The sequence below is a fragment of the Emiliania huxleyi genome (genome assembly GCF_000372725.1).
Source record: "Emiliania huxleyi CCMP1516 chromosome Unknown EMIHUscaffold_200, whole genome shotgun sequence".
NCBI lineage: Eukaryota > Haptophyta > Isochrysidales > Noelaerhabdaceae > Emiliania > Emiliania huxleyi.
Genome location: NW_005200599.1, coordinates 44208 through 57651, shown reverse-complemented (window position 1 = coordinate 57651; position 13444 = coordinate 44208). Strand labels below are relative to the sequence as shown.

Sequence of the window (13444 nt, the reverse complement as noted above, 5' to 3'; positions counted from 1 at the left end):
CTCTCTCTCTCTCTCATTCCAGAGTGATGAATAGTCCGCCGTGTCCCCATATCCCTATATTCCCAAGCCGGGCCACGATGTTCGTGACGACTGCAACGCGGCGCCCGGTGCCGAAGGGCTCTCGAAGTGCACGCGAGCCCTTCGCAACGATCGAGTCGACTGCGCGCTTTGCAAGCGTGAACTTCAAGTTTGCATCGTCAAAGCGCCGCATCAAAGAGCTGTCGATCGTGTCAGGGTTGGTCGACGCGATGGTTGCCACAACCGACTGTAGCGCCGCCTCGGCGCGCGCCTCCTCTTTTTTGAGACTTGGCGGGACCAGAAGACGGCGTGCCAGATCGCTGTAGGCGGCCGGATCGCCTTCGCTAAAGCTGTCTGATCCTGAGAGAGCCCGCATCATTCCGCAAAAGTCGGTAGAGAACACCGTGCCTGCAAATGAGGATGTGCATGCGCCTGCGATGGTCGACACAATCGTAGGCTGCCGGCCAGAAAAGTGGTAGCCGCGCACGACCAAGTTCGTGAGCCGTGCAGGTTCACTCATTTTCAGCTGCTCATTCTGAAAAGAATTTTACGCGCGGGTAAACTTTTCAACGCTTGAGGTGGCAACTCAGCGCGGGGGCATTGGCATCTGGAAATAGACGGGCGCAGTGAGGTCGAGGAGCGCCGCGGCTCGGCCGGCGGCGCGGAGCCGCTGCCACTCGCAAACCTGCATGCGAGGGCTCGTCTCGCGCGCGCGTGAACAGGGCTCCAGGCCCCAAATTACGTGTGAGTGTTAGAGTTGTTTGGTATTGCTAAAAATCTCTCTCTCCCCGCCGCGCGATTGCGGCAAGAGCGCAGTGCATGGAGTACTCGCCGCGCCGGACGCGGGCCGAGGCCAAACCTTTGGCCCGCTCGTTGCTCGTCAACATCTCGTTGCCCCCCGCGCTGGCCAACTTTCTAGATGACTACAAGGCCGAGCGGTGGGCTCGCGAGGCAGATTACCGCCAGGCATCCGGAGAGAGTTGTTTTGTTTAAATTTTCCTTTGGCCGAGGGGTCTGCGCGTCTCCGTCGCGCAAAATGCAGCCCGGCATCAAGTACACGGTACCCGAGGCCAAGTGCGCCCTCGCGAAGGTCATCAAGGAGCTCGCCGCGAAGCAGGATGAGCTCAACGCGCTCGCTGCCCAGTCAGACACCACCGAAGCGGACGAGCGGGCGCAGGCGTGACCTACTCCGAAACGCCTGCGGGCGGACCCTCACAGCTCACAGCTCAAGAGCGAACCTTGACGCTCATGGTGCTCGTAACTCACGCAGGAGCTGATGCCGGAGATCACGAAGATTCTCGGCGGCTTCTTCAAGGAGGAGGGCTTCCCGGAGGGGCCGATGGGCGCGATGATGGGCTTCATGGCGCTGCAGGGTGCTGTCGCGCAGGAGCAGGCGGACGGCGGGAGCGACCTGCGCGACGTTCAGATGCTTAATACGGGCTCATACTAGCACGTAGACTCGGACTGTACAAAGCGCAAGCTCCCGAAGACGCTCGCGTACTCCTGACACTCGTAGGGCCGACGCGGTGCAGATGCTCAAGGGCGCGATGATGCAGACCGACGTGCCGACCAGGGACCAGCTGCAGGGCATGTGCACTAGGCTGGAAGCAGGCGCGGCATGACCGGTCGTCCGTCCGGCGGGTCACCTAGACGAGAGGCGACGGACGGACGCCTCGAGTCGAGAGGCGGCGCCTGCAAACAGCCGCCTCGCCACTCCGCTGTCCAGACGGCGATGAGACGAGAGGCGACGGACGGAGGCCTCGAGTCGTGAGGGCCGTGCACACACACACACACACACAAGCTTCTCCACACACACACACACTCACACACACTCGCACTCATACACACACACAGATCATTGTTATATATGAAATAGCGGGTCACGCCAAGGCGCGGTCGACGAGTCCGCAGTCCGTGATAGAAAGTAATATATCTTTACTTCCAACACCCGGATGTGCCACCCCCGGACTGGGCAGAGAAATCCCAGGGTAAAGACGCAGGGCACACTCCACCCCGCCCCGCCACTTGCCCTGCCAGCTGCCACTGGCACTGCACTGGTGTTGGGTTATGGGTAGTAGTCTAAGTTCTGAGCCTCGACGCCTAGCGGGTCCTAGCCCGAGAGGAGAGCTTCCGAGACCCACTACAAGACCACGCACGCATCATCCCGCGGCCTCGCGGTCGGCGGGATTGCAACCAGTCTTCGCGTGCCGCCTGTCGTTCGCTCGGGCGCACTTGGGCGTCGGGGTGGCGAGCAGGGGACGCGGCTCTGAGCGCCCAGCGACGCGTGCCGGATGGAGTCCGGCCGCGGGTGACTAGGGAAGTTCGCTCAGGATGTGTGGCAGTCAGTTTGGCTGAGTGTCTTGTCTTGTGGTTCTGTGTGTCGCTCCTGTGTGACCGTCATCGCCTGTCTAGCGTCCACCCATACCGCGTTGGTGTCCCAGTCGTTGGTCGGACTGTGTTTCGCCTTCCCATCAATCAATCAGTCTAAGTGTGCTTAAGCACGCTGGGGTGCTTGCGTGGTCTAAGATCAGCGGGAGCCTCTTACATCGGCTAAGTCGGCCGTGGCACGGCCTGGGGCCAAGAGGCTCCCACCGTGATCGATACGGCGCTCCGACGCCCAAATTTTCTTCGCCTGCGGCGGGCGCCTACTAAAATCCGGATCGATCCTCCTCATGCCTCAGCAATCGCCGCCTCAGCATCCTCCCCTTCCGATTCTCGTTGCTGCTTCTTGAGCGCAATCTCTAGCCAAACATTTCTCACAAATAGCCTCAAGCTCAAACAAACGCATGTCAGAGAAGCCGGTGTATGCGCTGGTCCTCTTTGAACGATCCGCGCGTGAAGGTAGCATAGGACCTTGTTGGCAGCAGCCAGCTTGTTGCGCTGCTTCGTTGCGATGAGCTGATTGGGATCGCAGAAGTGCATATCCATGCCAAGCACCGCCACGATCTTGAAGCAGAACACATCGCAACCGCATCGTCCGCACTGCCATCGGCATGCCGCGCCCGCCGCTTCGCCGCAGCCGCCTTACGGCACGCATAGCGGCAGCACATGGTACGGTGCGCGTACTTGAGCAGGAATTGCGCGCCGCAAGTAGCGCACTGGCCCTGGGAGAAGGCGATATGGCGTCGTGCGCGCGCGGCATACGTTGGTCGGGACGCGTCCAGGTATATTTCGGGTAAACCTGGACTTTATAAAATACCAAAAGCAGGGCTACACCTGGACTTTTCTCTTTTGCAGGTATACCCGACTTTTACCCGGAGCTGGCCTTGTGTCGTCTAAGTTCATGGCCCCCGACCATACAGCGTCTAAGTCCGAGCCCGGCTCCGTGCGGGGGCTAAGTTGAGCGCTCGCTCGCTGCAGAGGCTAAGTGTATGTACGGAGCAACCCTCTAGCCCTACTACCCAACCATTGACCTTCGCAGCGGCCTGCATGCCATCGCGAGCCGGCGCCACATGCCTCGCGCCACTGCCAGTGCGCGTCCTTGACCGTTTTGTTCGTCTGCATCCGCAAGCCGACGCGCCGGCGGTAGGTTTGCGCACGCAGGCGTGCGTTCTCGCCTGCTGTCTGCCAAGCCACGGGCGGTTTATAGACATACTTGACTACATGCAAGTCGGGGTAAAAGTACACCGTCCGCGGCAGCCCGGTCCCGTATACGTCGCGCAGTCCTTTTCCCTCCCGCGTCGCGATCTGACCGATGCGGTCCTTGGCGAACACTTGCAGCACCTTCCGTCGGAACTCCCCGTAGACAGCGGCCATTTTCGTCTTGTACTTCCTTATTCTGAGCTGGGGCACTCCGAGCGCGGTTATGGCCATGATGTTTGACGTCCACCCATTACCAACCAGCACGTGGTGCTTGTCGCCGAAGCTGCGCATCGTGAGGTTGCCAAAGCCGGGCGACACTTCGCACGTGTCGTGCAGCATCACAAAGCAGCGGTGTGACAGGAAGGATTGGTTCAGGTGCTGCTGAAGCTTTTGAAATCCCAAGTACTCGTAGTTGCTATCACGCGTGCGGATCTCGGACAGACGCACGCCTTCCTCATGGCGGTTGCGGAAGACGTCGGCGCCAGTGTGTTTGAGGTCCGACGTAACCAGCACGGCGTGTGGCACATTAGCAGCGTGCAGGGAGCGCAGCAAAATCGAGAGAGGTCTCACGTACCGCGCGTCGGAGGTAACCACGGAGGCGCACGGAGTGTCAAGCTGCGCCTTGCTTGCCGGGTTCTTCGGATGGACTAGCGCCAGCGGCGCGGTGGTAAGATTATTGACAGCCTCGTTGCCCTGTGCGGGGCGATGCAGTATGCATGCCACGTCTGACCACACGTGACAGATCCGCCTGCTGCGCAGGATCGCGGGCATACAGCACTGTAGCCGCCCTCCCGGAGCAGTCGAACAGCCGCGCCCGCCGCACAGCCCGCACGTCGCGTTACAACAGACGTGGTTGGTCTTGTGCACGACGCCGGCCTGGCAGCTCGCTGATTCAGGGTTGGACCTCCGCGCCACAGCCCTGATGGTGATGTTGAGGCGGTGGTGGACGCGAGGCCGTTTCGCCATGGATGCTCTTCCTCGTTGCGATACTTGGTTGTTTCGGAGGGACCCCCGCGAGTTTGCAAATTCGCGTAAATCGAGTATTTTCTTTTTTTCTTTTTTGAGCACTGGCACGGGCTGCAGATGCAGCGACTGTCTATCGTTCTCCACCCCTGGCATGGCAGACGGTGAACGAGCTAGCGTGCGGGGAGAGCGGCATTGTGCACGGAGCTATTAAGTGCATTGCCGTTCTTAGCTTCTTACCAGAGTCGCTTAGGCGGCTCCGGTGGTGTGCCTGTGTTGGTGCTAGCACGCGCCAGTCCGCACCTGTGTCGAGCCTGTCTGCTGTGTGAGAGAGTTGTTTTCTTTTCAATTTTTTTTTTCTCGGGTCCCGGAGGCGGCGCGGGCGGCGAGCGCACGCGCAGATGGGGATCGGGAGGAGGACGGAGCCGAGTGCGGCTTCAGCCCACAGTCGTTCTTCGCGTCCACGGCCATCGCAGAGCAGATAGTCAATGAGCTTCCTTGCCTGCGGCGAGGGCGGTCGAGTACTCACACACACACACACACACACACACACACACACACACACACACACACACACACACACACACACACACACACACACACACACACACACACACACACACACACACACACACACACACACACACACACACACACACACACACGGTCGCAGGAGTTGCTTTGTTAGGCGGCTCCTGTGGTGTACCTGTGTTAGTGCCAGTGCGCGCCAGGCCCGTGCCTAGTGTCGTGAGAGAGAGTTTGTTTTAAATTTCCTATAAATAAATAAATACATAAAACGGACATCCCAAGCTAGGGCTGGGTCGACAGACACGTCCCCACCTTTGCAGGATTTTGCAAAAGCGAGGGGGGAGGGCGCATCGCCGCGCGGAGAGGGCTGGGCACAGTGTATCGCGCGCCTTGCACAGGGCACAGGGGATCTCTCTCGCATAGGATATGCACTCGGCGGCACGAGGGCAAGGCTGGGCGTCCTATTTGTGCTCCCCCTCGCCTCGAAAAATTCTTGCAATAAAATTCTTTTTGCTACGCACGTCACTGGGATCAGGCTCTAAAATTCTTTTTGCTACGGCGTCCGTTCCAGGAAATGTGCACCCCCCTCGCTCTGCTCGCGTGCGCGTGGCGGCCCCCTCTGCGCGGCCAACCTCGGTTCGCCGCCCGTCCGGCCCAGCCGCAGCAGCCACCGACGGGCGGCGACGCAGCCGGCTACGATCTCTGGTGGCGGAGCGACGCGACCGAGGTGGTGACGCCGATGCGCCTCAAGGTGGACGGCGCCCTCCCAAAGTGGCTGCGTGGATCGCTCGTCCGAGTCGGCCCGGGAAGCTTTGAGGTCGGCCGGCAACAGCTTCAGCACCAGATAGACGGGCTCGCCAAGCTGACCAAGTACCGCGTCGACGGCGACGGCGTCCACTTTCAGTCGCGGATGCTGCAGTCGCACCTCTACAACCGCACGCAGCTGGCGGCGCCGCCCTCCTCTCCGTGGGCGCTCTGGACCGAGCCAGCCCTCGTGACGATGCTGCCCGTCGAGCCAACCTACACCCCCTGCCAGCGTGTCCGCGCCCTCCTCGAGGAGCCAGTGACGGACAACACCAACATCTTCATCGGCAGCACGGGCGGCGCAGTGCACGCCTCGTCCGACACGAGCGTGGCGAGCAACACCTTCGACCTCGAGACGCTGGCGAGCACGGGCCATCTCAAGGTGGAGATGGAGGCGCCGCGCCGCACCGCCGACACCGTGACTGGCGCGCACAAGCAGCGCGTGGTCAACGGCAGCGCGACAGTCGGGTGGGTCGGCCGCGTCGAGGTGCGGCAAGACAAGCTCTCGCTCTCCTCCACGGTGGTCTCCGTCTACCGCGACGACCCCTTGCCGGAGGCGGCGCCGGCGGCGGGCGGCGGCGCGGCCGCGCGGCGCCGCTTCCTCGGCCAGCTGCGTATCCGCCTGTCCGAGCACGGCCTCCCGATGATCCACTCCTTCCAGGTGACCGAGCGGTACGTCATCCTCGTGGTCTGCTCTCTCCGTGTCGAGCCGCACCTGGTCCTAGAAGCGGAAGACGTGTTCTTGTCTCCCAACTAGCGCTCGAGAGGACACGCGTACTCCGCCGTATTCAGTCGTGTATTCCGCCGTATTCGCTGTATTCGCCGCCCTCGTGTTCACGCGGTGCTCGGAATACGCTGCACAATGCCGTCTTCACGCCCTCATGTCGGCGTGTATTCACCACGCAGGCACCTGATCGGCTCGAAGCTTTTCGTCCTGATGGAGCCGTTCGCCGGCGTCGAGACGCTGGGGTGGCGCGGCGAGCAGGAGACGACGGTCTACGTGATGGACCTCGAGTCGACCTCCCCGACGGCGGGGCCAGTGCGGACCTTCGTCACCGACCCGATGTACATGAACCACCACATCAACGCGTGGGAGTCGGACGGCGGCCGCAAGGTGGTGGGGCAAGGGGGGCGACCGTCACACACACACAACACACAACACACACACACACACACACACACACACACACACACACACACACACACACACACACACACACACACACACACGCACACACACGCACACACACACACACGCACACACACTTTAATGCCGTGGGGCTCCTAGTCGTCTAGACGTGGAGACGCTGGGTCACCCCCCCCCCCCGCACCACCTCGTGTGTGTGGAGAAGTTTACCCTCACCTTACCTTACCTTAGGTGACGATGGACCTGATCGCGTACGAGGACGGCTCGCCTTCCCTCCCATGACCCTCCATCTCTCCCTCCCCCTTTCCCATGACCCTCCCGCCCTCCCCCTCCCTCCCTCCCTCCGACGAACCTCCCTCCCTCCCTCCCATGACCCTCCCCGCCCCCCTCTCCAACCCTCATCGAGCAATCTGACTTCAGATCACGCGCCTCATTGACCCACGCTGCGCAGCCGCAGGACGGCTCGTTCCTCTCCAACCCGCGCGGCTTCGGCAACCTCGAGGTGCGATGCGCGGCCGTACTAGAACGGACCGTTGACTCTTCGTATATATCTTGCTCGGACGGACGCGCGTTCTCCTCGCGAGGCGACACACGCACACACCGCTCACCCACGCGCACCGGGCCTTGCACGAATGCCGTGGGGCTCCTGCCGTTTCGACGTGGAGCCGCGTCCGACAGCTGCCTGGCCCTTGCTTCACACCGCGTTGTGTGAGTGGAGAAGTGTACCTTACCTTATACCTCCAGGTGATGCGCGACGCGGGGGAGCGAGCACTGCTCAAGGCGCTGCGGAGATCACCCGAGATCGCCAGAGATCGCCAGAGATCACCCGAGATCGCCAGAGGTCACGAGGGGGCGAGCTCTTCCCAAGGCGCTGCGGCCGACGATCCGGCGCTACACGCTCGACATGGAGGAGGCGCGCCCCGCCGCCGCGCGGCGCGTGGGGCAGCGCCGCTGGGGCGACTGGCGTGCCCGCAAGCCCGCAGTCGCGTGGGCGAGGTGGAGGCCGTTCAAGATCAAGACCGACCCGCAGGCCTTGCCTCCGCCGCCCTCTCCGCGCCCACCTCCCTCACCAGCTCCTCCCTCCCTCGCCGCCGCCGCCCTCGCCGCCGCCTCCGACCCCAAGCCCGGCTCCTCGTCCCCTGTGTGTGCATATCCCCCTGCCTCCCTAGGCGGCCGTGCCGCACGACGAGTGGCCTCTGCCCGCCGCCGCCGCCAGCCGCCAGCCCGGAGGCTGCGAGGAGCTGCATGTCGAGATGCCCCGCTTCAACGACCGGCGGCACGGCGCGCCCTACCGGTTCCCCGAGAGTACCCGAGATGACCCGAGATGACCCGAGATTAGGCGGCACGGCGCGCCCTACCGGTTCGTGTACAGCGTCGGCTCGCCCGACTCGGCGGCCACACACGTGAGTGGAATCGTCAAGGTCGACTTGGGCCCTCCCCCCGCCGCAGAGCCTGCCGACTTTGGCCCTCCCTCCACCGCCCCCCCCGAGCCGGCCGCCGCGCGGTGTGTCTCGTGGTACCGCACAGCGCACTATCCGAGCGAGCCAGTGTTTGTGCCGCGCCCCGGGGCGACGGCGGAGGACGACGGCGTCGTGCTCTCGGTGATGCTCGACGGCGAGGCGCGCGCCTCGTACCTGCTCGTGCTCAACGCGACGACGATGCGGACGATGGCGACGGCCTACTCGCCCGTCGTCATGCCGGCAGATTTCCACGGCGAATGGTTCGGCGAGGACATCTAGCGTGGGCGAGGACCGCGCGCGGGGACATCTAGCATGGGGGAGGACCGCGCGTCGTGACTCGTACCAGAGCTGCCACACACGGCATGCACATTTGTGTAATACGTTTCTTTCGTCCTGTCCCTGTCTTTCTGTTTGAGTTTGTTGACATGCCGTGTATTTTTGTATGTACATTTGCAGTACTTTAATGTATGTGAACTTGGAGCGAGGACACGGCCACGGCTATCTGAGAGCCGCATGGATCGATCGCTGTGCTCTGTGGGGGCTCCCCGGCTCCACGGCAAGCAACAAGCATATGTTCTACACGTACACGTTGTAAAATTCTACACGCAAGGCATCTATGCTATTCCGAGCACAGCCTCACCATCACCGCCGACGGCGCTATCTGGAGCTGGGGCTTTGGAGGGCAAGGCCGGTTGGGTCACGGCGACCAGCAGCACCAGCTACTGCCCAAGAAGATCGAGGCCTTCTGAACACCCCGGAAATGCGGAAGCGTGCATTTCACGGCATCCCCGTGTCCGGGCCGAGATTAGCGATGCCGAAGCTGAAGAATGAGCCTTTGATATCGATAGTCGGCCGGACGGACTCGTACGGGAAGACGTGGCGCAGCATCTGCGCGACGGCGCACGGCCCGCAGCACCACATGGTGAAAAAGTCGTCGCACGGCCGGCAGCATTCCGAGGGGCAGCAGTCGGGCCCCGGGATGGAGTAGTACACACGCAGGCTCTTCCTTACCAAGATGCCAGTGGCGACACTGACGACGAAGTACAGGTACCAAGTCCACACAGGTACCAAGGGTTGCCAGGAGACGACAAGGGAACAGAAGAACAGCGCGAGCATGATTCGCCAGTAGCCGCATGACGGGTTGCCGCAGAGCGGCGAACCGTTTCTCTTTAGGCGCTCGGCGAGCTGACCGAGCGCGCAGGGCTCGCAGCAGCAAGCCATAAAGCAGGTCGGGATGCACTGCGAGCAGCAGTCACAGATGTCCGACGACCACGCGCCGGCCGGCCGGCCGTCTGGGGCGACTGTCGGGGGCGCCTCGTGCGCCCGCTGCATGCTGGCGACGAGCGGCTGCGCCTGTTCGACGCCGCCCATCTCGACGCCTTCCACGACGACGGCCACGACGACGGCATCGTGGACGATCGGCTGCGCCTGCAACGCCACCCCAACCACCGGAAGCGGAGACTCAACCATTATTGGTTGGTTATTTATATTACCCAAAAGCTAGGCTACACAACGCCCTCTACGGGGTGCGGACCCTGAGTTGAACAGGGGTTGTGCGCCAAGCCCTCCTGCTCGGCTCCAGCGAGTAGACAAGTGTTACCATCAACAGAGGAGAAGGATATGACCTCAGGGCTGATGTGACCAAGCGCTGGTAGCGTGGTTTTACCTCACACCCATGGTCTCACAGTGTGCCGGCAGTCGCCGAGCAGTGTCGCTCACACAAGCCGCAGCACGAGTGACTGAGGGCCAGTGAGGGCGAGCCCATCGCTGTCACAGCTGTGGCAGCCGCACAGTAGGCTGTGCCAACTGTGCAGAGCGTATGAGCAGCAGAGGAGCTGCTCTCCAGGCTTCAGGCGCAAAGAGCTGCATGCCACCGAAAGCGCTGTCGAGGTTCGCCGAGCGCGGCGAAATCGGGGGACGCCGTCACCGACGAGCGCGTTGGAGTATTCACTCCGGACAAAGACGGGTAGACGCACACGAGCCGCGGTCGTCTACCCGTCATAGCGGCGAGGCGCGGGACCGTCTGTGGCGAAGTGGGTCGCGTCCCCCGATTTCCTCAACTCAGGGTCCGCTCCCTCTATGTTGGGTCAAGGCGGGCGCCTAGAAGAAAGCGCCGCCCCCCGAGGGGGAATCCCACCCGTACCCCGAGCCCCCGTCGAAGAGCGCGTCGAAAGCGTCGTCGCCTTCGTCGTACTCCTCCGCGTCAAAGCACCGGACCGGCTCCCCCCGGCCGTGCTCCCTTGCCCAGCGCATCTGCCGAACATGCGCACGCTGCTCCTCGCGCGCCCTCTCCTCCGCGGCGCGCGGCGTCCACCCGGTGGACGCCAACAGCGACTCGAGCGTCGCGCGATAAATCGCCTCGCCTTCCTCGCGTGATACCACCTCGCCCGCCTCCTTCGCCACCGCCTTCTTCCCACGCCGCGATAGCTTCTCGCCGCCCTTGCTCGCCAGCGCCGGCGATGCCGTGGCGCGCCCACCGCGCCCGCGCGCCCGCGCCTGAAAGGTAGCCCTGCCGTGCCCGACGTCCCCCCGCGCCCGAAGGATGACCCGCGCCTCCTCCTCCGTCACGGGCGTCTCGCGACCCCCTCGCGCCTGGAGGATAGCCCGGGCCTCCTCGTCCGTCACGGGCATCTGCGTCCTGTGCTGCAGGGCAATCCTCAGCGCCCGGACGCGCTTGTCCTCCTCGGCCGTGGCCGCCGCGCTCGCCTCCGCCGCCCCAGAGCCCCCTCCTGCCACCGCATCCTCCGCGTCCGCGCCGCTGTAAGTAGAATCCGAAGCTCCGGCGGACGCAGCAAGTGGCTGCGAACTGTGCCCGGTGTCGGTATGGCGCGTCGCTGAAGGATCGGCAACAATTAGGGTCTTCGGAGCGCGGCGGCCCGCCTCGGCGGCGGCAGCGGCGCCCTCCACCTCCTCCTCCCCCCCCGCGGCGGCGATCGTCCCATCGCCGCTAGCCGGCAGCGCGGGCGCCACGGGGTCCATATAGGCCCCCGGGGCGCCGCCTCCGGTTCCGCCTTCCGCGGCCTGCGCACTGCAGGCGCCGCTGTCCGCCTCTTTGGGGCGCGCGCCGCCGCGGCCCTCGCCGCCAGCCGCGGCCCCGCCGCCGTGCTCCTCGCCAGCGGAGCCACTCCCAGCTCCGCCGCGGGGGCCGCTTGCGGCAATCGCATGCCCGTCTGCGGCACGCGCGGCACCCTCGGCAGCGTCCGTACCGCCGCCGCCGCCAGCGCGCTCGCCAGCAGCACCATCGCCGCCGGCCATCGCGCTGCTGCCCGCCTGCGCGCCAGTCGCAGCCCCAAGCGGGGGCTCGACCAGAGACAGGGAGGCAAAGGACGACAAAGCTGCCTCAGCCGCGTCGCAGCTGTTCAGGGCCGGCAGGCAGCGGCACAGCTGACGTTGCACGGTCTTGCCGAGGCCGAGCCCCTCGAGGCCGTCCTCGGCGACCGCCTCGAGCAGCGCCGCGACGTTGCCGACGTCCTGGGCCAGCAGCTGCGGCACCACCTTACCGGAGACGAGCGCAGAAACGCGCGCCCGCTCCAGGAGGGCCGCGATATCCTCGTCGAGATCGATGGACGGCCGCGAGGCCGCCATCACCGTGGCGCCCGGCCGCGCGGCCCCGGGCTGCGGGTCTGTGCTCGCCGGCGGCGGTGGAGCGAGAGGGAGCGAGCAGTGTTGGGCGCCACGGCGCCTTATTTTGGAAGCGTCTCGTTCGACACCCCGGAACCTTGGGTTGCCCGTTTTCTTTCTTTCTTTCTTTTCTCAGACGTCCTAACTTCTTATTTGATGGGGGATCTACACATGTCGGCACTTGACAGATGACACGTCCTCACTTCTTTTGTAATTGTTGGAGGGTCTTCACACCTCGGGACGACTGGAGTGGACTACTACCTACCTACCTCTCAAGATCATACCCTGGGATCAGACGAGTCAGAGTGTGTGACGTGAGTCACTTTGGGCCACGGCCCTCACTCCGAAATAGGTGCAGCGCGATCAGCGCTGAGCTGCTGATGGAGTATAGTGGAACTGGATGGTGTAGTTACTTGTGTGTTAATGATTAATTATTAATAGTCTGTATTACAGAATTCCGTTGGGGGGAGGTATTCAGTCGGGCAGTGAGGGTCCGGCTAGGTGGTGTAATTACTTATTTATTAGTTAGTAATTAGGATAACAACTATTAGTTATTAATCGTCGGGCGGCGGCGCGGCGCGGCGGCGGGCGGCGCGAGGCGGCGGCGCGGCGAGGCAGCGGGCGGCGCAGGGCGGGGGGGCGCGGCAGCGGGTGGTATAATTACTTATTAATTAATTAATAATAACTTAATAATCATCGGACGGCGGCGCGGCGCGGCGGGCGGGCGACGCGGAGCGGGGCGGCGAGACCATCTGTACTGAACGGACCAGCTAGCTGGTCTTTGAGTCGGCGCAATGGCCGCGCCGCCCTCGACTCAAGGGGCTGCCTTCCACGCGTCGCTGCTCAGGCCGGGGGAGGGCGGGAGACCTCCCGTTCCTCGCGGAACGGGAGCAGGCCCCTCCTTGCCCGGTCTGCGAAGCAGGGCGGTGGTCGTGCCATCTCCGCTTCACAACGACCACGCCGCAATCGTCGCCGGCGCGCGACACGTTTCCGTTGGCGGGACTGTCCTGGTCGAGAGTGTGTGCCGCCGAGGCGGGACCGCTCGGGGACAGTGCTGACGGGACGCGGCTTGGGAGACGACTCCCGCGAAAGCACGGCTGGCATCCGTGGCGTGGGGCTCGCCTCCGAAAAGTCGGGCATGGCTCTCCCCGCAACTCTCTTGCTAACACGCGCGCCCCACCGAAACTGTGGTGGGCGCGCTGCGGCCGCACGTCTACCTCCGTCATAGTGCCACGACGTGCGGCCTAGATTTAGCACACGCGCCTCAGCTTGCATACGCTCATACAATGGATTGTCATCGCCTGTGAGTGCGAGAAGGGCT

At 63.6% G+C, this 13444-nt stretch overlaps 4 protein-coding genes across 4 annotated transcripts; 2 read left to right on the top strand and 2 right to left on the bottom strand.

Moving 5' to 3' along the window:
- Positions 1–1047: 1047 nt before the first annotated feature.
- Positions 1048–1598, top strand: EMIHUDRAFT_365913 (hypothetical protein). The gene has a single exon (XM_005781489.1). It carries the CDS (start codon positions 1295–1297, stop codon positions 1466–1468), a length of 174 nt encoding a protein of 57 aa, XP_005781546.1. The 5' UTR covers positions 1048–1294; the 3' UTR covers positions 1469–1598.
- Positions 1599–5665: 4067 nt separating this feature from the next.
- On the top strand, positions 5666–8781 carry EMIHUDRAFT_113812 (hypothetical protein; the record flags this gene model as incomplete). The annotated part of the gene is made up of 5 exons (XM_005781488.1): positions 5666–6567; positions 6802–7009; positions 7500–7544; positions 8212–8336; positions 8382–8781. The coding sequence occupies 5 exons, from the start codon at positions 5666–5668 to the stop codon at positions 8779–8781; spliced, it is 1680 nt and encodes a 559-aa protein (XP_005781545.1).
- Positions 8782–9000: 219 nt separating this feature from the next.
- Positions 9001–9972, bottom strand: EMIHUDRAFT_234042 (hypothetical protein; the record flags this gene model as incomplete). The annotated part of the gene is made up of 2 exons (XM_005781487.1): positions 9001–9034; positions 9284–9972. 2 exons carry the CDS (start codon positions 9970–9972, stop codon positions 9001–9003), a joined length of 723 nt encoding a protein of 240 aa, XP_005781544.1.
- A 175-nt stretch (positions 9973–10147) lies between these two features.
- On the bottom strand, positions 10148–12196 carry EMIHUDRAFT_456811 (hypothetical protein). The gene is made up of 4 exons (XM_005781486.1): positions 11809–12196; positions 11410–11523; positions 11050–11301; positions 10148–10941 (listed from the first exon to the last, which is right to left on the bottom strand). The coding sequence occupies exons 1-4, from the start codon at positions 12085–12087 to the stop codon at positions 10603–10605; spliced, it is 984 nt and encodes a 327-aa protein (XP_005781543.1). The 5' UTR covers positions 12088–12196; the 3' UTR covers positions 10148–10602.
- Between the last annotated feature and the right edge of the window lie 1248 nt (positions 12197–13444).